Genomic DNA, 22,474 nt, shown 5'->3' on the forward strand with positions numbered 1-22,474 from the left:
TGAATGATTGCCTAAAGTGAATTCTCATCAAGTACAAAGCATTCCATTATACTTGGCAGCATTGGTCAGCCAGTGCGCTAACATCACATTATCCTGATCATCTCCCCAGTAATACTGCTTTCTTCTGGTGACATGTGCATTCTTTTAGTATCTATGTTGTTATCACTCAACACCTAACTTGACTAAAGTTGTTTTTATACTGAACGTTTCTGATTGTTTTTCTCTTGAAGAGCGGAGATGAAGGAGTACCTGCCCTCCCTGGACGGCCTGAGCATCAAAGCTGCTGAGATCCAGACCTTCTGTGAGGGCCAGATCGCTGCCATGCACTCCCTCAGCCCTCAAAACGCCAAAATACAATTTATTGGTGGGTAGTATCTCCTCTCCCCTCCTCTCCTTCTCTCCTTCCCTCTCATAATAATTGTGGTTGTCTTGCAGAGTTTCTGAGCGCCATGCCTCTGTTTGGCTCTAACACCTTCCTGGCCCAGAAGGTGAGCCAGCGGGGCTGTCCTTTGCCCTGCATGGTCAGCATCAGTCAGGAGGGGGTGCTGTTCCTTCACCCCAAAACAAAGGTACCTTCAGCACTAAAACCTGACCAGTTAATACAACTTCAACTGATGACATCGACATTTTTACATCAAAACTACTTATGTAAATGTTTTTAAGTTAAAGTCAAATGTATTGAGTACTATTTACTAGTCATTTCAAGTGACACAAACTTATTTTTAACTGTTTAGTTAAACAGTACTTATTAAGTTATTTTAACTAGGTATTTTGGTAACACAGTACAAATAAAAATCAAGGTTAACCTAAATATTTGTATTACCTTTTAAAAACATGTAGCCGTATGAACCCCACTATGTATTGAAAATGTTGCTTGTGTAGTACTCAAAACTGAATGTAAAGTACTTCAAGCATTTTTTGAAACTGATTACATAAATATGATGTAGTAACTGGAAGTAAACAAGTCAGGGTTCATACACTTTTTCACCAATGACTTTTCCATGACTTCTCCATGACCTTTACCTAATTTTCCATGACCAAACAAATGACACAAATGACCACTGAAAATGGTTTATTTGAACATGGAACAGGAAAATAAGGTGTGCATATGAAACATGTTGTGCCTATCTAAAACAAATCAAATAGGCTTACTAGCTCCTACAGGCTAAAGCAACTCAAATCTCTCACCAGCAAAACACCTCGTCAGTTAAAAGCCATACAGTATGTATTATCATTATAGTATTACTATTTTGGCGATTAGCTAAAATATGGGTATGACTTTTCCAAAACTTTGGGAATAATATTGTTTTCCATAACTTTTCCAGGGCCTGGAATTTGCATTTTGAATTTCCATGACTTTTCCAGGTTTTGAATGACCGTAAGATCCTTGACAAGTAAATGTCTTATTTACTCATTTTGAGTAAATAAGAAAGAAAACCTTTAACCCAGACAATTTATATACAAGTCACTGTTTTATTAAATAACCATAAACTATTTACCAAACAAGAATATGTATTGTTTGACAAATAGTTCACTTTTAAAAACGAAACACCTTAAAAACAGGCCTTGAGAAATGTCCAGAGCCACTTTTTGAACCATCACTTGCATGAGTCAAACACAATGTGACCTGGAACAGTTCTGCTGCTCAGTTTACCACATGGACCATAAAGAACAGGAACATGTTGTCCATACGATTTACACATCTACAAACACTCCTTCAAGTTGAACAGTAACAAATTCAAACTTCAAGTTGAATATTGAAACATTCAAAAGACTTTGTTGTAAAATAAACAGATATACAATACAGTGCTCTACGCCTACGGTATGTGGTGCCTGTTAAAGGGCAACTTTATTTGTTCATAGAGTGAGATCACTGCACTGCCAACAGGACATTTTTAAGGCTCAACACTCTTGGCCTCAGCTTCCGATCGTCCTGGCCCATCAAGACTTTCTGGGTGAAGTCAAAGGTGTTGGCCAAGTCTTTTGGGTAACTTAGATTCAGGGCATAGATCAGTGCATAAAGCAGGATGAATGCCTCAGCCAATCTGGGGAGTTCGAACACTCTGCTCCCCTCCAGTACCACAGCGATCCTCTCTGGGCAGCAGAGCGTGGTATTTTCTGACTTGGCACTGATCAAGAGAAGTCCAACGGCCATGTCATCAATGTCCGGTTCATCGGACTGCGCCACCTGGGGACAAGAACAGGGAACTGTTACCCTAAATGGCCATAGCTCTCTCTACAATCTGTTTCCCCTCACTTGACAGAATCAATCTTTGATGACACCAGGACCGTTCATTCTTTTCCAAACTAAATTCTTCATTTATTATAACCTTTCACTATACAAATGTAAATACTTCCTGCGCTAGAGCTACTGAAACAATGTAACAAGAATAACTGTATTTTGTGATCATCTGTCACATACATTTGAAACAGTTATTATGCTGACTTACATGCCACGGCTTCAGAAACCTGGAGTCATCCTCATGCAGATATGCAGGCAGAGCCCGGAGGACAGCAGCACGGAGGACATGGACGTCGCCTTGTTCCTGGGGTGGAGAACATCTTTGTTTTACTTTGGATGCTAAACAGCATAGCAGCACAACAGCTTATATCACAACAAGGGCCCTTCCATGACTGAAGAGATGAGCATTTGACAAAGAGAATCCACTCTTATATAATGATCAAACACCAAGAGGCATAACCGACTCACCTGGAGGTCATAAGAGCTGAATCGCTGATCCAGACCTTCAGCTACTTTCCCTTTGCGTGCAGCTTTCTTTCTGAACAGGCTCTGAAGACGGGGGGCATGCCGATCCAACTCAGCATAGAAGTGCTTCTTCAGGTTGATGTTTGCAATCCTCTGAAACTCGGCACAAATCTGCAAATATATAAAATAACTATTTAAGTCCCAGTACAATGCATATGCAGACTGAAGACAGCAGAGATGAACAGAAACGTAACATGTGTCACAAACGAGCTGAGGACCAAAATGCAACACACGGGAAACCAGGGATAGTCGGTAACCAGCTTTATTGAAGGCAATAGTCTGGTAGGAGACAAAACGGCAGATAGTAGACAAAGGGCTGGTCGGGGATAGGCGAGGGTTCCAGGAGAAAGCAGGACGGGAGTCGCAGGTACAGAACGGGTCAGGGAGCAGGCGAGGCAGGCTGGTCAGGGACAGGCAGGGTCGAAAACGGGAGAGCAATCTGGAGGGTAATGCGGGAAAGACTGGCATGCTGCAAAGTACGATCTGGCACTGAGGTGAAAGTGAAGTGGGCCTAAATACTAATGGAGCTGATGGGTGTAACAGAGTGAGAGAGAGACAGGGTGTGACTACCAGGTGACTAAGGAATGTTAATGCAGAAAATAGGTGAGTGAGAAAGCAGACTGTGACAACATGATACATCTGAGTAAGCCTGTCAAAGTTATCAATGACAAAGGCACACACAATAATGAAATATGTGTAATAAGTCAAAGATGTTCACCTGTGACTCTATTTTCAAAGCAGGCCAGCGTTCCAGGATCTGGCCAACAGGTAGCTCATCATTGATGACCTCATTGCGCCGCAGGGCAAAGGTAGTCTGCATTAACTTTGCAATCAGGGGAAGGTTTTTGTCTCTCATCTTAACTTCCTCTACCATTTGGAGTCTCAATCGCTCAAGGCTTGTACCATCTTCACCGAGTGGGAAATTAGGCAAGAAATTCACCTCTGCCCTCTTTGGTCTTTTGATGTTACAGTGGGGAGCTTGTTTGTCTGGATTGTTTCTACTCCTCTTCCCAGAATTGACAGCTACCTCGTGAAATCCTGCTCGACTTAACTTTGTGCGGAAGTTCCCCATCTTAAACTTCAGACTATTTCTCCAGCCGCACCATCCTGTCTGAGACCCTGGCTCTTTTAGACAAGGATGCTTAGTGACCAGTGCTTCTGCTACAATTGAAACCTCCTTATCATTGGGGTATGCCTTGAAGCTATGCATTTTGGTTGCAAGGTTCTCAAGGATGATGTGCTTTTGACCCCGAGAAAGCTTTAGAGTTTTCTCTGTTTTCTCATATGTAAGATTTCCCTCATTGAGTAGGAGTTCTACCTGCAAGGCAAAAGTGGGCACTGGAAAAACAGCAGGCCATCCCTCTGCCCTCTCTGGAGTTATGTCATGGGGCAATATTGTTGTGTCCTCTGATGCTTCGGAACTGTCATCACTCTCAGACTTCGTAACTAGCAATACAGCCTTTAATGGAAGCTCCTCGATGTCTACAAGGGAACATAACCTCCCGTCAAAGTCTGGATCTTGGTATGATAAGTTAAAGTCAAAGTCTAGCTTAAACTTTTCTTTTATCATGGTTTTTAGCTCATCCACAGATTCTGGACTTGAAGATAAAGTCATCTTCCTGATAATGTCCATTGAGGTATGGACATGAAGTACGTAGTTTTGAGCTGCCATTTCCTGTTATTAAAAAAAGAGAAAAGAGGCAATATGAGGAACATTCAGTTTGGCAACACAAAAGTCAGGCAGTGTGTAGAGTTCAGTTTTGAATGAAGAACTGGATTAGTTTGGATTAAGTATCATTCAACTCCAATGAAAACTGTGCGCAAACTTGGCCTGTCATGGTGGGTGGTGGTGACACATACAGTATGTCCCCACTTGTAGAAACATGTATTCCTGCAAGTCTCTGGTGGAAATAAATATTTATTGTCAACTTGAAATGTCCATCCATATTGTATGCCGTGATACTTAATGTGTCATTTAGCTCGGACAGCGGATGCACAGAAAAGTTGTATGAGGATAGCTCAAATAGCTCAAATGGCCTTAAATGCTTACGGTCACTCTGAGCTTGAAGTCTGGGAAGACAGATTGAAGACTCTGTCTGTGATCACTTATTTTAGTCTGCATGTACTGGATGGATTCCTCTGTGAAATATGTCGACAACACCAGCTGCACAATTTCTTTAAGGTCTTTTAATATGGCCCATGCTTCATCTCCTTCAGAGACTTTACTTCCTACCACAAGTGGTAACAACCTCAGCAAAGTGGACTTTTCTAGCCCATTCCCCATGTTGAAAAGTGAACAGCTAAAGAGCATCAAGGAAATGTGACTCAACGGGAGCTGATGCCGAGCTGCATTAGGCAAGCTTTGCTCAATTCTAAACAATTTGAAACAGGCTTATATGACTTAACAACATATAGCTGGAAGACTACTACTAAACTCTCAGGATTATGAATGAAATAACTTCTGAAAATGAACTTGATTGATTGATTTTACTTTTAAATGTTTTAAGTGACCCTTTATTAACTGTATGCCAGTCAGGTTAACATACTAAGACCCGGGATAGCTACTGGTGCTTTGCTGTGACATGGTATTTTCCGCACTGATTACAAGCCTACATTTAAAGTGAGCTTGCGTTACAGAAATGCAGAATGCATGGTACCAACGCTATTGCATGAAATGAACGTGAAACCTCTGTGCTTCTCTGAGTTACTAAAACATGCCCAGACACGCATGGCAATACAAACAAAGCCGATTTTAAATCGAAATGTACCACAGAAGTGTTGCAACACAAACGTTCTACTTTGAGATATAACTTAGAACCATATAAACACACTGTCTTGCACGTATCAATCACCTTTGATATGATAGTAGGGTGATACAGAGTAAGGTCGACTATCCCTTTAAGAGAGAGGGGAGGGGGGGGTAGGTGTGTGGCGCGTGCATGTGCAGAGCGAGCGAGAGCAGTATGTTTGTGGAAGTGAACCGGAGTAGCAGCATTGTTAAGTTTGTCTATGAAGTCTCAACCATGTCCCAAAATAATACAACGGCCTCCTAAGGAAAAGCCTGCTTGTCTGCCGTATTCAAAAGTATATATATAATGTAATTATAATACAAAAATCTATATAATGTTGCTAACAAAAGCTCAAATCAAACATGCCCATAATAACACACCGTACCACACTAAATGCAATTGATGCAGAAATGAACAAATACGGTGTAAAGACAATACGTACCTCACCAGAGTAGCGCGGCCAAAGAGAGCATCAATATTACGGTGACCAAGACTGGGGAAAGTTCTCTTAAAATTTGAGAAGAAATCTTCACGTTTAACCTCCAATACCTTCACTACTGGTCCCTCTGCGATTTCCCCAGAGGAGGAATACGTCCGTTTTCGGCTTTAACTTCCAAATATATCCGAGTTGTTTACATGCAGTAGAACACATGGATGTAGAACTGGATACAGCGTTGGAGGCGGGGCCTCGTTCATTCTATGAGGGCAGGGCTGCAGTCCAATAGTCCATTTAGCTTAGGAACCTTCCTAACGGAGTGAAATTACCCGGAAGTACGTCACTGGCAGCCATGATAAGTGCCGTTCCAATTCTCCAAATGAAAGGAAAGGAGGTTTCAAACTTCCTTTATAACCTCCTTTAGCTTAGGAACCACTGGACCTCCCTAACCGAAAGGAGAGGAGAAAATGCTGCCCCACAATGCATTGCAGCCGCAGCATTTGCCGTCACTCAACAGTCGGCCGTTCACGGACACAAACGATAATGGGAGAAATGATATCATGAAAGTTACGGTGCTTATTAAGCATTTTAAAACGTATGTGGTAAGTTGCCAAAGTGCTTTGTTTTGAACGTTCATCAGTATTATAATCAAAAAGAGAAATATGAACGTTAGTTTTTACTGAAATGATCAAATAAAGTCAACATTTCACTGTCTTTACTGAGCTGTGTGGGGTTTGTTCAACTTTTAAAAGATGTTTGAATGGTGATATACACAGTGATAGATGTTAAGGACTAACGTTTATAATAAATACATTTGTATTGGTTTTAAGATCTTTTAATAGTTCATACAATCACACGTATTGGGATCATTTGTATTAATGTGGACCGGAGGGAGAGGGTGACGAGCATAAGTTTCACTTTCCTTTTTTATTTCAATTCCAACTTTGGTCATGAAGAATATGTTTCTCTGTTGTCCACGTTCATAAAGCATAAAGCAACAGCATCAGAGCACGGTGCAGAGTCTCTAGATGAGTTTACAGTAGTCCCTCGTTCTTATTAAACATCCATGTTGTAGTCCGCTGTATAGAAAACTGTAGTTTCCATAGTTTCCCCACAGCAGCAGACGCACATTCATGACGTCCGCTGGCGCATCATAAACACGTCGAAACACAGTGAAAGTGCATTCGGATTCTCTAAGCACCGCAGTCTCTTCTCCTAAATCCTTTTGAATTCTCCTATCCACTATCCCTTAACCTCGTGACGTTTCACTCAGAGGTCAAGGAATAGGAGATAGGGTTAGAATTTAGGAGCTGATTTTTGGATTATCGGAACGCAACCCTGAAGTCGAATAGTCCATTTAGCTTAGGAACCTTCCTAACCGAGTGAAATGACCCGGAAGTCCCTCAGTGGCAGCCATGATAATTGCCGTTCGAATTCTCTACATGATAGGAAAGGAGGTTTCAAACTTCCTTTATAACCTCCTTTAGCTTAGGAACCACTGTCACTACCCGATCTGCAGCTCTGCCCGAGCTGCAGTGCGCATGTGCGAGATGGTCCACCATATTGGACAACTCCGGACGGCAACCAAGTAGGACAACATTGACACAGTGGCTTTTGGCAAAGCTCAAAAGGAAAACTCGAGAGAGATGAGTTATTGTTTTTACAACGTGACTTCACTATTATTTAACAACTCTTTTTATTGGGTTCTTTTATTTGGGGTTAAGTACATTGTCAGAATAAGTGAGAAATGAATTTAACTTCTGTTAGAGCTATATGCCATACATTTTTGCACACATTCACAGTAAATATGTATTCAGTATGATAGCTGTCTAACAGAAGTTAAATCAATTTCTCACTTATTCTGACAATGTACTTAACCCCAAATAAAAGAACCCAATAAAAATAGTTGTTAAATAATAGTGAAGTCACGTTGTAATAACAATAACTCGAGTGGCCTGTGTTCGTCGTCCATAACATACGCCTGCCCATACCATAACCCCACCACCACCATGGGCCACTCGATTCACAACATGAAGGGCCCAAAATCCCTGGCGGCGCCCCTGGTTGTGTGAGTGTATGCTCCAGAGGGCAGGACCTATAACACATTTACTACCCAATAGCATTGTGAGGCTGAACAAAAGGACCTTTTGACTATGTAAATGTACTCTTTTAAAAAACCAAAACATTTACTGACTTTTTTAGGATAGCTTAAAGTAATGTTGTAAAATTACAACCGGGGGCCTTACAGGATTAAGGGCTATTGTTTATTGTTATTTACTTTAAGATGTTTATTCTTAACCAATAATTGAATTTAAAAACTCTTATTTAAATGATGTGTGTGTGTCTCTGTATTCCTGATGATACACTGAGAGAATGAGCTCATAGTGCTGCTGACATTTGTATAATGTAAGCTTCGTTGATACTTTGCCTGTGGGAATAAGAAAAAAATAGTTAGATATACTGGATATTATTTGATCTATTCCACCACTAGCTTAATCCTAAATAATGTGGAGGTGTGTTGTAGGTGCCTTAAATAACCCCTTATTTTCCAGTGAGATGTATTTTTATGTTCATATAATAGTGATTTCAATGTCACCCCAAAATGATCACTGGTTCCATCCTGGCCATAACACTGAAAATGTCCTGGCTCTGCCACTGGCTGGGTGGAGTCCTTTCTAGAGTGCTACATCTGTATGTAAATGCATGACTTCAGACCACCGTTGAGACCAGCGTCAGACAGATTACTGTAAAAGATATTGAGTATATTCACCAATATGGACTTAAGTGGTTGAGCACTGTTTACTTAATATTACAAATCAGTTCAGATCAGAAAATTATCGGTGAATTACCTTTTTTAAATGTTTGAGTTACCACAACCCGTTTACTTTTACGGTCTTACAGTGAGTAGCCATCCCACTAAAACACTCTAACCCAGTGCCAAAGTGGAAAATATTCTTATCTACAAAAGGGGGCCCCTGCAGGAAAAGTTTGGGAACCACTGCTCTGACCATTGCTTCAATGTCTGTCTGTAAAAAATTGTTATTGTTATGTCCTCAATATTTAATATGTTTAACTTGTGACTGAGATTGTTATTATGGGACTGAGATTTCACAAAAGGAAATCTAGACGTCTTTCTTTTACTGTATTGCCATACTTCCTTGCACTATTTTTTCTATTTCAGAATTATCCAACATTTGTTGTCCCTTTTCAATGGGATTCAGTTTATTTTTATAGAAAGAAGTACTACATATTGATAAAGTCCTGTAGAATCTGATGATGTGTCTTTCTTCTGCAGGAGCGTGTGTTTCAGATTCCTCTGGCAGACGTGCAGTCCATGCGCACAGTCCGCCCCAAGAAACACGGCAAAGTGCCAGCTGTGGACATCAGTTATGGCAATCCGGGGCGACCCAAACAAGTCACCATTCATCTCAAACAGGTACTGACAGCTGCCTGTGACTCCATGTTGTGTAGATTTCATCAAGTCATTTTTATTTTTAAGAAATACACACATGTTTAACAGATCTCTTTAATAAATTCAAACTTAGCGTCTTGCCTTGCTCTTTGGATCACATACCAAAATCGTATGTCTTTGCATATTTTTCAACCTTCACAACAAACAACAAATCTATGAATTTGACCAATTTATTTTGTGACAAAAAAGTACATTTCCCAATCTTTCTGTCAAAGAAATAATCATAATCATAATTCCTTATATTAGTCCCGCAGTGGGGAAATGTACAGCTTTACAGCGAAAGTGACATAGCGGGTCAAATAGGCAAACAATAATAAAGAAAAAGCAGACATTTGTAATAAAAACCAATAAGTACTCATCCATGGCTACAAATCAGTAGCAGCATTTGAATAGCTATTGAACATATTAACGTTTTGAGATATAGTAAAAATTATGTTTTGCTCATAAAAAATATTATGATTGATTCAAAGTAGAGTTACAAAAAGAAGAACCCCATGAAATTCCCTAAATGCCAATGAAGCGAAAGTCCCTTAAATATGTATTGAGAATTCTGACCTACACTGTCTGTTATTGTAAAGTTTGTATAACATAAAATATTTCCTAATTTTATCACTGCTTTTTGGTCATTAGTCATGTTCATCGTGTCACCTTTCTCAAATGTGCAATCCCAGTCTGTGGCAGCGCTTATAATGTGAACACTTTTCTATTTAGAGGACTTTAAGAGTGAATTTCGCATTTGTTATAATTTTTTAAGCATACGGTCGTTGGAAATAGCCATATTAGAAATTACCCTCAAGATGTAATCTGTTAATCTCCATTTCAGGCTAAGGAGTTGTGCCACATCCTTGCTCAGATAATGGAAGAGTTGATCCGACCATCCGTCTCCAGCTCCATTTCAAGCCACCAGTAGATGGACACACACACACATACCATGTATACATCACTTCAGGGGACATTACATTGACTTACATGCATTTCCTGGAGACTTATCCTAACCTTAACCATAACCAACACATGCCTAACCCTAACCCTAAAATTAATGATTCCCCTCATGGGGACCTCCTTATGTCCCCACACGTGACTGTGTAAACAGATGTAGGTCCCCACAAGGATATGAATGCTAGGTCACACACACACACACACACACACACACACACACACACACACACACACACACACACACACATTCAGCATTGAGTTGTTGTTAATCACTGACTTCTGTAACTTTTGTGATTACCTTTTTTTGTTAATTTATATATTTTTGTCTGTGTAACTTCATTTGTGTCATTGATGAAATGGGCTTGAGACATGAATATGGACACAAACACACACACATAGACCACCCAAGAGTGTAAACACATGTGGACTCGGATCAAAGAACATACTGTATGGGAATGCAGGAGGGATTCAAGTAATTTATTGTATGATTAAACAATGCCTTAAAAATACTTATTTTGTGCATAAATATTCCATAACATCATTTTTGAAATGTAAAGTTTGTTAATTCTTGTTAGAAGTTAATGTTGCAATGATGTTGCAATGATAAGTGAATACTTTTGAGCATTAAAGATATTTGTTGATTAATTCAAGTCACTTGTTTTCATTTGTTGTAAGACACATAGAAGCTTCAGACATTCACCAGTGGGGTATATTATCTCTACAGCTTGTGTTGACCACAGATCTTATTTCAGGCATCTAACCTAAAACACGTTCAAAAAATCCCTGACTTTGTGACAAGGGAACTGGAAGTCAAATGCCAACTCATTTCCCAGTTTTAGGACTCATTCCTGCACCACCAGTAGTGAGTAGCCTCACTGACCAAATGAAATTGGTCATAACACAAGTAGACCTACAGGTTAATGGAAACTTCTGTATGATTTTATGTAATTTTCGAGTGTTGAAAGCGAATACATTTCCCCTTTCTGAGTAAAGTGGTACCTTTCTCTTTGAGCATGGTGTCATACACCATCATTTAAACACACAATATTCTGTCACTAGGAGTCTCTCAAGTAAAACAAAAAGGAGTCAAAAAGACAACAGGCATTCTGAAGCAGTGGGAGCTGTTCTCCTTGTTAGGAGTCCTTCAAAGTTCATGGTTCAGGAGGTTTTTCATCTCCTCCTCTCTTCTTATTTAAAGTCAACAGTGAATATATCAGTTTGAGGTTAAAATAATGTCTCCCTGCACACTGTTCAGCTGCCACTAACGTTTTGTGTACTAAGTGTTTTTATTCTTCAGATCAGCAGACAATAATACAGATCTGAAAATATGTGTGGAATCAGAATGCAAACAACTAAATGATACTCTGCTGTGAGTTGTTAAACCTCTCAGGATCCGCATCCTTATAGTTTAGGATGGGATCACTGAGAGTCTCTGATTGGTTTGGAATAAAACAGGGTGATCATAAGAAAGCAGTTTCACACAAGTTGAGGCGCAATTACACGCATAGACTTTGAAACATCACAGACTGACTGTAGCAGCAAACAAGGCTTCATGCTTTCTCCCATGGTCATTTCCTATCCTCTCTTATCCTTCACGTGCACCGATTACACATACACACCTCGTTCTTATGAAATGTTGATCATTATCACACAGAAAAAGGTAAGCTAGACTCGTTTTATGGGCTTTCCTGTATTTAGTATTTGCACAGTAACCTTATCATTGTTCCTTTTGTAGAGCACCCTTGTACAGCCCCACCCTTTAACACAGAGACTCTGAAGTACACTAAAAGCCTTGTTACATATATCCACAGATCTGAGTTATTATTCTCTTATGATTCAAATGAACACACAGGTTGTGCAAGTAATAATATGTAGTGTGATTGTAATAAACACATGTACAATCTTAAAAAACCCAATACAGGAAACTGACAATTGTGGTTGTTACGCAGGGAGATGTCATGGAGTTGTTGTTGTTATGGAGTACAGGAAGTAGAATGCTTTTTAAAAGTTTCCATCTCACAGCGGAGGCAGGTTTGGATGATTTGATGTCCTGTCCCAGTGTAGACCTAAAATATTAATATTCATTCTGCCATCTCAACATTAAAATAACACAACAAACGATAGGTCATGTTTTCATGTTCAAATTCAACACATCCTTTTTATCCATACTCCAGAAAAGAACATTCCAACTGAGCAGACGTTTTGACTGAATCACAGGATAAATGTCAAGATAATCTATCTCTACTGTCAACCACAGCTGCACCAAACAAAGCCTCAGCTGAGGGTGAAGCTCTTTATGACTGAGTGTATGGTCACTCTCACGTACCCTGTAACACTACCATAGGGACACAGTACTTACTTCAATATACCTTTTGTAAAACTGCTCCCAACATATTGTTCAATAGGTCATGTTGTACCTTGTTATACCTCATAAATGATCAGCAGTATACATTCAGTTCCCAAATTGTTCCCTCCTCTTTCTCTAACTGTACATCATGTTCTATCGTACCTACCGTTGCAGACCACTGTATCAATACATACATAAAAAACTGCAAGTTATAAAGAATAACAATGAATGGGTCGTATTCTAAAGATTTACCAAAAGTAAACCTTAAAGTTTAGGAAATGTACCATTTTCATTATTCATTAAATGTTATTATGGGTAGATGTGGTCGGGACACTTGTTTATGTACCCTATAATCCATAATGTGTGTTTGTGTGTATGTAGAGTCAACACTACCACAATCAAAACAAAGTTGCAAGACAATGCTAAACTGTAGCCAATGGCTTTATTAAAAGTGATTAGTCATTCATTATGTTCCTTGGCTTATATCCTACACCTTATTATCTAGCAGTGGTGTTCAGATCCTTTACTTAAGCAAAGGTAGAAATACCATAGTCTAAATATACTTTATACGGTTCTAAATTCAATATCTCATTATGTAAAGTTAAAAGTGAAATCACAATAGGCTATAGCCTACATGGACTATCACATAGACGGAACACTAACAGTCAAACACAAAAACAGGTTTGACTTTAAGATTAGATATTATATATTTTACTGTTGTTTGACTTGGGATTGACTAGTGCATTTTAACTTGCTGTCAAAGAGTAATGCAGCTGGTTAAAATATGCATGATGTCAGTCTAGCATACATTAATTTATGCTCTTTTCCGTTCCTGCTTGCATTCATTTATGAAATGGTGGGGAAAGTATTCAGACCCATACTTTGCCAAAAATTAGCAATATAATAATGTAGTACACCATGACAGATATACTTTGAGTCTTGGAATAAGGTTTCAATTTAGTAAAAATACAGATTGTAATATGTTACAAATTATTTTATCCATTTATTCTAGTCCTAATATAAAAAGCTGACTAACAACCATACCGACAGACTTTTTTGTGACACCTTAAATATTTGTTACAGTTATAGCTAATTTACGGATTGCATTACACATATTATATCATTATTGATATATTGTCGTAAATGCCTAAGACTTTGAGGGAAATTAATTGGTAGCTTCTCTTCAGTAAAGGTTTGAGGTTTCCTATTTCAAAATAGTACCATAAACTATCTTAACTAACTCTTGCTCCAGCCAATCAGTGGACAGAGTAATCTTCCGCCGTCCAATAACAACACACTATTCCTTCTTCCAGGCAGAGCGCTCCCCAACATGGCTGCTGCTGTACAGTAGAGGCTCAGCATTGTATTTATATAGGAAAGAAAACACACCATTTTAAAAGAATATCAATAACGACTGGAGATGTACAAGGTGAGCTCGCAGTCTCATATTGTTAATCGACGGGCTGTGTCTTTGTAGCGAATATTGCAAAAGTGTAAGTGTAGTTAGGTCGAAGCCTCTCCTCTGTTAGCATTATGCCTTTGACATCAAGGGAGAGGACGTTAGCCCTAATGCTAGCGATTCTTTATAAAGTATACGTTAAATCTTTTACGCTGAATATGTTAACACTGTTCCCCCTCTTAAAAAACATGTCAGACGAAATTATGTCATTTAAGGACAACGTACAGGCTCGAAGACGTTACACCGAGCAGCACGAGCTATCATGTTCCACCTGTGAGGTAATGATCGTTGTGCTGCTCTTTGTGAAATTGCCCACAATCGTTATGTGAGCATTTGAATGAAAATGTAATGAAGAAGGAATAGTGTGTGGTAGTTTGACGGCGCTATACTCCACCGAGTGGCTGGAGCAAGAGGGGGCAACGCTCTGATCTTTTAAGATCGTTTATGGTACTATTTTGAAATAGGAAACGCTTACAATTTCACTGAGGAGCAGCTACCAACCCTCAAATTGGAATGGAAGTCATAGAAGTTTTAAGCATTTACAACAACAACTCAATAATGATATAGCATGTATAATACAATCAGTCAATTAGCTATAACTATTACAAACATTTAAAATGTCACACAAAGTGGGTGTTGCTTTTTCCATAGTCAGTAATTGTAGTCTGATGCATGGATATAATATATTTAAATTCGTATCGGACATTTGTACATGTTGTCTTAGTTGTCTGAAGTCAGCTAATCATTAAGAGTGGATGTCAAATACGTATTAGAAGTTTCTACATTTCATTTCAGCACGTTCATTTTAAGTTGATGTGTAAGTGGTTTGTAGGCTGGCAAACTAAGTCTCTTTGCTCTATGCTCGGTGAGCTAGGATTAACATTAGCTGCTAAATGAACTCAACTAGTGGTAGTAGACCTGTTTGGAACTGTGTCTCACTCACAGCAGTTGTAAACAGGAATGGTAGCAGTAGCTATGTCTGTTGCCAAAACCGGAAACACCTGCTTTGGCACTACACTGTTATCGGAGTTGTATTATTCAGATGAAGTGAGCGTTAAGCCTGAGATAAAAAGCATCCCAAATAGAAACGTCTGTTGTCAAACAGTCAGCATGTCACTAAAGCTTCTGTTCAGACCTTGATTGGCCCTTTTCACTGAACACATTGATTTAGACACATTACAGCAGGAGACCAACAGATTGGTTGGCTTACTAGGGCTGTGTTGCATTACCTGCCCCACTGACTCTTCCGAGTAACTGTTTTGGAGTTGAATCTAACTCGAACAGTCTAACATAGTGCACTCTCTCACCTTTCAGTGTGTCTGGCTCTTTTCTCTTCTGTTTGGCTGAGCCCTGTCCACTCTGTGTCAGTGAATGGAGAATGCTGACTCTGGATTTCAGTGGGTTTTTGTGCCGGAGGAAGCTGCTTGTGGGGCTGTGAGCCTGGTGTCAGTAGATGCAGGGCCAAGGTCTGGCTTTTAAACAGCTATTATGCTAACACCTGGGTTTTCTACCTGCAGCCTAACAACATTCAACATGACTGCATTAAAGCTAACAGAGCAGCTTGAACTCATGTGCTGGTGCATGGTGCTTCAGAATCTTAGTTGATCCTGTTCTACAATGCAAGGTAGGACAATGTAAGTTTCATTAGACTTACTTTTGAATAGATTTGTGTTCTTTTATCCACAGGGCTCTACATGAATGTTATGAAGAGGATCCCTTTGCTGCACCTCAGCAACAATTAAACCTTGAAGCATAAATCCCAGAGTTCCCTGCTCCTCTCTGCTGGCTCCTGCAGGTGTGGGCTTGCCTCCTGTCACACTGGCAGAGGAGGCGGGGCAGGAGGTGCTGCCAGGTGGGGGACCAAGGCTGCACCAGCCTGCCTTCTCCATCTTCCTCCGGTCAGATCTCAATTACTCCATCTGCAGCTTCCACAGGCCGGGGCGGGCCGAGAGCCTCCGAGCGCCACTAACAAGGCTCTGCCACGTGCCGCTGGCTGGTTAAAGAGCATGTTGAGTGGCTGTGGTTACCATGGAGCTGCAGGATAAGAAAAAGGTGAGTTTGGTGGCTCAGTTCATTATGTTCCTATGCTTTCTGTCACTGAGCTACAGAGTTGTTTACTGAACAGATAGAGCCCCTGGGACTGTCCGTCTCAGAATAATGAGCTATGTGTATCATAGGATCATGCTTTTCCACTTTTTTGTTGTTGTACTCCTCAGGGGGAAACAAATGAATGACTGAAACTGCGCATGTGTAAACAGTTAATTACATGTATTAAAGCCCCCATATATAATGATTGCGATAGAAGGCTGTCTCAGAACTGCTTTGTCAATCATGAGAGCAGAGCCGCAGCAATAGGTACATTATAGAGGCCCTATTCTGCTTGTTGGGGTTTCCCCTTTCCTCTTGTGTCCTCGATAGGTATCTGTGCATGTACATGCTCTGCAAAGGCTACACCCCTGTGTTTCTCTCCCTCACACTCCCCCTGCCTGGAACGCCTTCATTGGACTCCTTTGTTTACTTCCGTTAAATAGTGACATCACTATGTAACTCTCACACGTTTTATTGGCTAGCGCTCCAACACATTGTTTGTGATAGGCTAAGGGGCGGGACATCTCTAAGCGGTTGACCAATCACAACAGAGCCAACCAGCTAACCAATCAGAGCAGACTGGGCTCTGGTTTCAGACAGAGGGTGAAAAGAGGTGCTGCAGCACAGGCAGTATGAGAACAATAGAGCTTTTTGAACATTAAAGACATGTCCCAGTGGAGACACGACATACCTTTATGAAAACTGAACATTCCCATAATAGGGCCCCTTTAATGAATTGAATCAGAAATATTATCAGCAATGAATCTGATAACCGATCAATTGTTTCAGTAATTTGCAAGCAAGAACGTCAATCATCCAATGATCCTTGGCAGTCAGAGTTTGTTCAATACAAGATTTTAGATAAGGTCTTTTTTCAGTCTGCCTATTGGATTTTGAAGAAATGAGAAAGTATTTCCTTCTCGCTACACAGGTTCAACACCACCTCCTATCATACCTCACACACATTGACAATCACTGCATCAAGCCAATGGTTGCTTTATAAGATTGGCAGACTGCACAGGCCCATAGAGTACCCCTCCAAAAAGTTGCTGCAAGATAATCCCAACAGCACTTCTTCTAAAGCATACCGTCATAGATTCTACATGGATAGTTTGGCTCATTTCACCTTTTTCATTTTTCAACCATGTTTGGTTGTTTTCTGTATTTGTCTAGAATGTGACTGATTGTCTTCGCTATGCACAGTGTGTTATCCTAACCAATAACACATGATTGAAATGATATTAAAATCATGGCTATCTTTAATAGCTGGTGACTCACAGATTTGTATTCCATTCTTTGGTCTACACTGAATCACAGCGTCAGTTCACCTTCTCCCATATTCATTTTTTCATTGTTCTTGATATTTTCAGTCATTTGGGTTAACCCATCTGAGGGTCAAATGATCAAACCAGTTCAGTTAATCACAGATGTTTCACAAGCAGCAGTAGGAACAGAAAGGTGGCTGCTCAACAGACTCAGAGAAAAGCTTTCCACTCTTCTATCTCTGTTCTCACCTATGTGCTGCGTTCTGTTATAATCACTCACTCACAACACTACTGTCAGAAGCATGAAGCCACCCTTCTAAAGGACATGAGTGATCCTGTCTTAGAGGGAGGGTAGGCCTTTTCCTATTACACATTGGAATGACATCACATAGTGTTGATTGATACAGGGAACATTTCACTTCTATTCATTCATATTTGTTTTGAAGGTATGATGGCTAAATAACACATGCAGAAACTCGGAGACCATTTGAGTCTTGCACTGTATCCAGGATATCCTACATTTCACTTCTTTGGTAACAAGTATTGTTACCCTTTAATGGTTTTGGTCAATCCACCAGCATTCAGCAAGATTCATTGTAAATATTGTGATTGTTTGAGAGTTGCTTTTAGTGTGAACAAGTTCAGCAAATGCATCTGCTCATTGTCTCTTCCTTTAATGTCACTGCATTATAATCAATTGAGTGCAAGACTGTACGGTATATCTTGCTATTTGATCTGATGCAGTCCCCTCCAAAACGATTGGAACAGCGAGGCCAATTGTTTGATTTTTGCTGTACACTGAAAACAATTAGGTTGGACATTAGAAGATATGAGACAAAAGGTCAGTATTTCAGCTTTTCATGCCAGGTATGTACACCTAGATCTGTTAAACAACTGAGAAGATAGCACCTTTTGTTTAAACCCACAAAAGTGAACAGAGACTTAAAATAGTGTGAAAAGTGAATAATACTTAGTATTTAGTTGCAAATCCTTTACTTGCAATAACTGCATCAATCCTGCAACCCATTGATATCACCAAACGTTTGCATTCTTCTTCTTTGTGATGCTCTTCCAGGCTTTCACCGCAGCCTCTTTCAGTTGTTGTTTGTTTCGGGGGTTTCTCCCTTCAGTCTCCTCTAGGGATGCTTCGATCGCCAATTTCGGGGCCGATCGCCGGAATCAGTATTAGCCGATACCGATCGCCGATCCGATCAAGTGTGCTAAATGGAAGATTTAAACATCACTTTAAATCTTCCATTTAAAGTGATGTTTAAAACTCAGTTAATGGGGCTCATTCACTGGAGCTTCCACAAACAACAATCAACTTAATTATTACATTCCAATGATGTACATTATTCAAGTTTACATTCACTTTGGATAATAACACGGGAGAAATGAGCGGAAGCGCTCTCTTTTCCTCTCTCCCTCTCTCTCTCTCTCCCCCCACTCTCTCTCTCCTGACAGCCTGTCAGTATCATCACATGCAGCTCACTGATCCAGTAATGAGTGACCCGACAGTGAAGAATAAATATATTTATAATAACTAGTTTAGCTTGTTCCAGAGGTAGATCAAATAGCTAAGTAGGTCTAACTCTTGTGTGTTTCGTTCCGCTCACCGGTCCGTCACAGCGGGTGGAGCTGCAGGATTTCTGCTTCACACACCTTGCATTCCGCTATTTTACTGTCTTTTTCGGACACCTTCAAATACTGCCAGACCGGTGAAGCCATTTTGGCGAGCTTGTTTTGCCGCACAGAGAAAAGTGTCATGTATTTTACGTCATGCGATCGGCTCTCGCGATCGGCATGTTTAGAGAGCACCGATCGATCGGTAGAGAGTGAGTATCGGCCGATCTCGATCGGAGCATCCCTAGTCTCCTCTTCAGCAGGTAAAATGTACGCTCTATAGGGTTTCAGTCTGGAGATTGACTTGGCCAGTCTAAAACCTTCCACTTCTTTTCCCTGAAACTCCTTGGTGGTTTTGGCAGTGTGTTTTGGTCGTTGTCTTGCTGCATGATGAAGGATCTCCCAATCAGTTTGGTTGCATCTCTCTTTAAATTGGCCGACAAAATGTTTCTGTAGACTTCTGAGTTCATTTTGCTGCTGCCATCATGTGTTACATCATCAATGAAGATCAATGAGCCCGTCCAGAAGAAGCAATGCAAGCCCAAGCCATGACATCCCCTCCACCATGTTTCACAGATGAGCTTGTGTGTTTGGGATCATGAGCAGATCCTTTCTTTCTCCACACGTTGGCCTTTCCATCACTTTGGTAAAGGTTCATCTTTGACTCATCAGTCCATAAAACGTTGTCCCAGAACTTTTGAGCCTCGTCTCTGTACTTTTTGGCAAATTCAAATCTGGCCTTCCTACTGTCATTGCTAATGAGTGGTTTGCATCTTCTGGTGTAGCCTCTGATACCTTCACTCCTGCCCTCTGGAGGTTGTTGGTGATGTTTCTTTACAGTTCTCACGATGTTTCTGTCCTCAGCTGCTGATGTTTTCCTCGGTCGACCAATTTGAAGTCTGATGCTCAGTACACCAGTGCTTGCTTTCTTCTTAAGGACATTCTAAATGGTTGTACTGGCTATGGCCAATGTGTGTTCAACGGCTCTGATGTATTTTCCATCTTCTCTCAGTTTCAAAATTGCTTGCTTTTCTCCCATAGGCAGCTCTCTAGTCTTCATGTTGGTTACACTGTTTTAACTATAAATGCAGTCTGCTGGGCAAAACCCAAAGCTCAAACTGAGAGTAGACATGCAGTGCTATTTATTGTTTGAATAATCAATGTAGCAGGACCAGAGGTTGCGCTAGACTTTTTCACTGCCCGTCATTTTGACGGACAGGATCGTAAAAAGGGGGGGGTCGTGAACTGTCAACGGGGGGCGGGGCGCACGCTCGTGAACTGTTAGCGCCGTGTTATGCATGCCCACTGCACCTCGCGGGAGTGCGCACAGCGTAAAGCCAAAACTCACAGACGTTTCAATGATTTGTAGGGCAAAGTTGGGTTTGGAAATGGTATCATTTCCTTTTTGGCAGGCATACTCAACACCGGAGCCTCGCTGCGGGGAAACTTTGGCGCTGAGTTTGTTCTAATCCGTCAAAATGACGGACTGCTTTCAGATTTTTCCGTCATTGTTAAAAAAAATCCGTCATAGGCGGAAAATATTCGGTTAACGCGACCTCTGAGCAGGACGCACCTGGGCAACAAATAAACACCTGTCAGTCACATTTTCCAATACTTTTGCTCACTTGGAAAATGGGTGGGTTTAAACAAAAGGTGCTACTTTCTCAGTTGTTTATCAGATCTAGATGTTAATACCTGGAATGAAAAGCTGAAATACTGACCTTTTGTTTCATATTCAACCTAATGGTTTTCAGTGTACAGCCAAAATAAAGCAATTGGCCTCGCTGTTCCAATCGTTTTGGAGGGGACTGTATAACCCAAGTATCCATTCATTGGATGTTTGGATAATCTTATCTGTCAATTAATATCTGATTCTCAAAAGTTACAAATTACTCATTTGTATTGTCTTGTATTAAAGAAAATGTAATATCTGAAGGTTTTAGTCTGTTGGTAGAAAAAAATAAGCAATTCAAGCCTTTGGCTTTTTTTTGGAGCTTTTAGAGGAATGCCGCGAGCTCTGCAGTTTATAAACCAATAGGTTAAAAACAGCAGGCTTCTGCAGCGAAGGAAACACCTCTGGAGTGTCCCCCTGTTGGAAGAGACCCAGGGGGATCCCCACGTGACCAGCTGACGCTAACGCCGAGCAGCTGCGTCACGGAGAGGGCTGTGTGGGTGGTGACATGCCGGAGGAGAGCTGTCAGTTCCTCCACTCGCTGCCGCGAGAGCCGCGCTCTCATGCTGGCTGAGTTTAATTCCACTCCCAGATAAACGATTGTCTGAGAGGGAAGAGGACAGCTCTTCTTCCAATTTATTATGAAACCCAGGCTTTGACAGATGCGATACGAGATGTACCGTCTGTAAAGCGACTTCCTCCCTGGAGCGAGCCAGGAAATAGCAGGTCGTCTAGAGGAAACCACACTCTCATCCCTCCTCTGTGTAGTGGCTCCTGCCTTCTCTACACAAAATCGTTAGCGAGGAGCTAACGATTGTCTGGTCTGATATTCCCTGAAATGAGAAACGCAGGAATTTCCTGTGTTTCGGGATGATGGGTACGTGGAAGTATGCATCCTTCAGGTGGAAGTGAACCAGTCGTCCTGGTGAACACATTCCAGCATCTGTTTGATCGTCAGCATGTGGAATACTGACAGATCGAGGATGGCTCATTCCCCCAGTAATTTTCGGGATTAGAAAAATTAACGGGAGTAAAAACCCCTGATTTTCCTCCCTTTGAGGAACCCTGGAAATATCCTCTTTCAACAGGAGTTCCAGCAGCTCTGAATGGAGCACAAGACTGGGAAGAGGAGTGTTTCCTGTATCCCATTGAACTGTGGGGGTGGGGGAGAGGCGAACTGCAGGGTGTACCCTCTGCTTGATCAGCCTGCTCATCCATCTGTCCATCAGACACACGCGCTGCCACTCTGAGAAACACTCTGAGAGCGGGCGCACATGCTTGAGATGTTCTGTGGTCGTCATGGCGACGAGCCGGAGCCTCCACACGCTGCGTTTCACTCCGGCTCTCCTCATGAGACGTGTACACGCTCAGGTGATGAATGGAGGTGTGTGCAGTGCTGTCCACACGAGGCGTTATAACGGCGCTCATGGGTTTATTATGACCGTGTGTAGGAGGCGTATCTCGGACAGAGGAATGCCGCGAGCTCTGCAGGTTATTAACCGATAGGTTAAAACCAGCAGGCTTCTGCAGCGAGCCCTGCTGTCTACTTAATCAACAGATTAGTGGCAGCCGGCTTAATTAGCGAGCTCTGCAGTTTATTAACCGATAAAAACAGCA

The 22,474-nt window shown here is 41.1% G+C and overlaps 2 protein-coding genes across 4 annotated transcripts in view; one reads left to right on the forward strand and one right to left on the reverse strand.

Annotated features, from left to right (window-relative positions):
- Positions 1 to 11,024, forward strand: part of myo15b (myosin XVB) — a 102,758-nt gene extending 91,734 nt beyond the window's left edge. Inside the window, exons 63-66 of the mRNA XM_034221838.1 lie at positions 231 to 364; positions 436 to 569; positions 9,288 to 9,428; positions 10,288 to 11,024. Of these exons, the coding sequence (XP_034077729.1) occupies positions 231 to 364; positions 436 to 569; positions 9,288 to 9,428; positions 10,288 to 10,374 (496 nt within the window). The 3' untranslated portion in view covers positions 10,375 to 11,024. The remainder of the gene's footprint in view (positions 1 to 230; positions 365 to 435; positions 570 to 9,287; positions 9,429 to 10,287) is intronic.
- Positions 1,454 to 6,350, reverse strand: LOC117549770. 3 transcript variants are annotated; one of them, XM_034221843.1, is made up of 5 exons: positions 6,106 to 6,350; positions 3,486 to 4,442; positions 2,711 to 2,878; positions 2,451 to 2,546; positions 1,454 to 2,188 (listed from the first exon to the last, which is right to left on the reverse strand). In XM_034221843.1, exons 2-5 carry the CDS (start codon positions 4,437 to 4,439, stop codon positions 1,871 to 1,873), a joined length of 1,536 nt encoding a protein of 511 aa, XP_034077734.1. In that variant the 5' UTR covers positions 4,440 to 4,442; positions 6,106 to 6,350; the 3' UTR covers positions 1,454 to 1,870. The 3 variants fall into 3 exon arrangements, with proteins under 3 accessions (XP_034077734.1, XP_034077733.1, XP_034077732.1); XM_034221842.1 differs by having other exon boundaries at positions 6,004 to 6,350; XM_034221841.1 differs by having other exon boundaries at positions 5,999 to 6,350.
- Positions 11,025 to 22,474: the final 11,450 nt, after the last annotated feature.

Source organism: Gymnodraco acuticeps, unplaced genomic scaffold, assembly GCF_902827175.1.
Source record: "Gymnodraco acuticeps unplaced genomic scaffold, fGymAcu1.1, whole genome shotgun sequence".
Classification (NCBI taxonomy): Eukaryota; Metazoa; Chordata; class Actinopteri; order Perciformes; family Bathydraconidae; genus Gymnodraco; species Gymnodraco acuticeps.

Coding starts and splice junctions, on each gene's coding strand:
- LOC117549770 (XM_034221843.1), bottom strand. CDS start 4,439: ATGGCAGCTCAAAACTACGTACTTCATGTCCATACCTCAATGGACATT. Junction 2,879..3,485: donor CTTTGAAAATAGAGTCACAG/GTGAACATCTTT, acceptor ATATATTTGCAG/ATTTGTGCCGAGTTTCAGAG. Junction 2,547..2,710: donor TCAGCTCTTATGACCTCCAG/GTGAGTCGGTTA, acceptor TCTCCACCCCAG/GAACAAGGCGACGTCCATGT.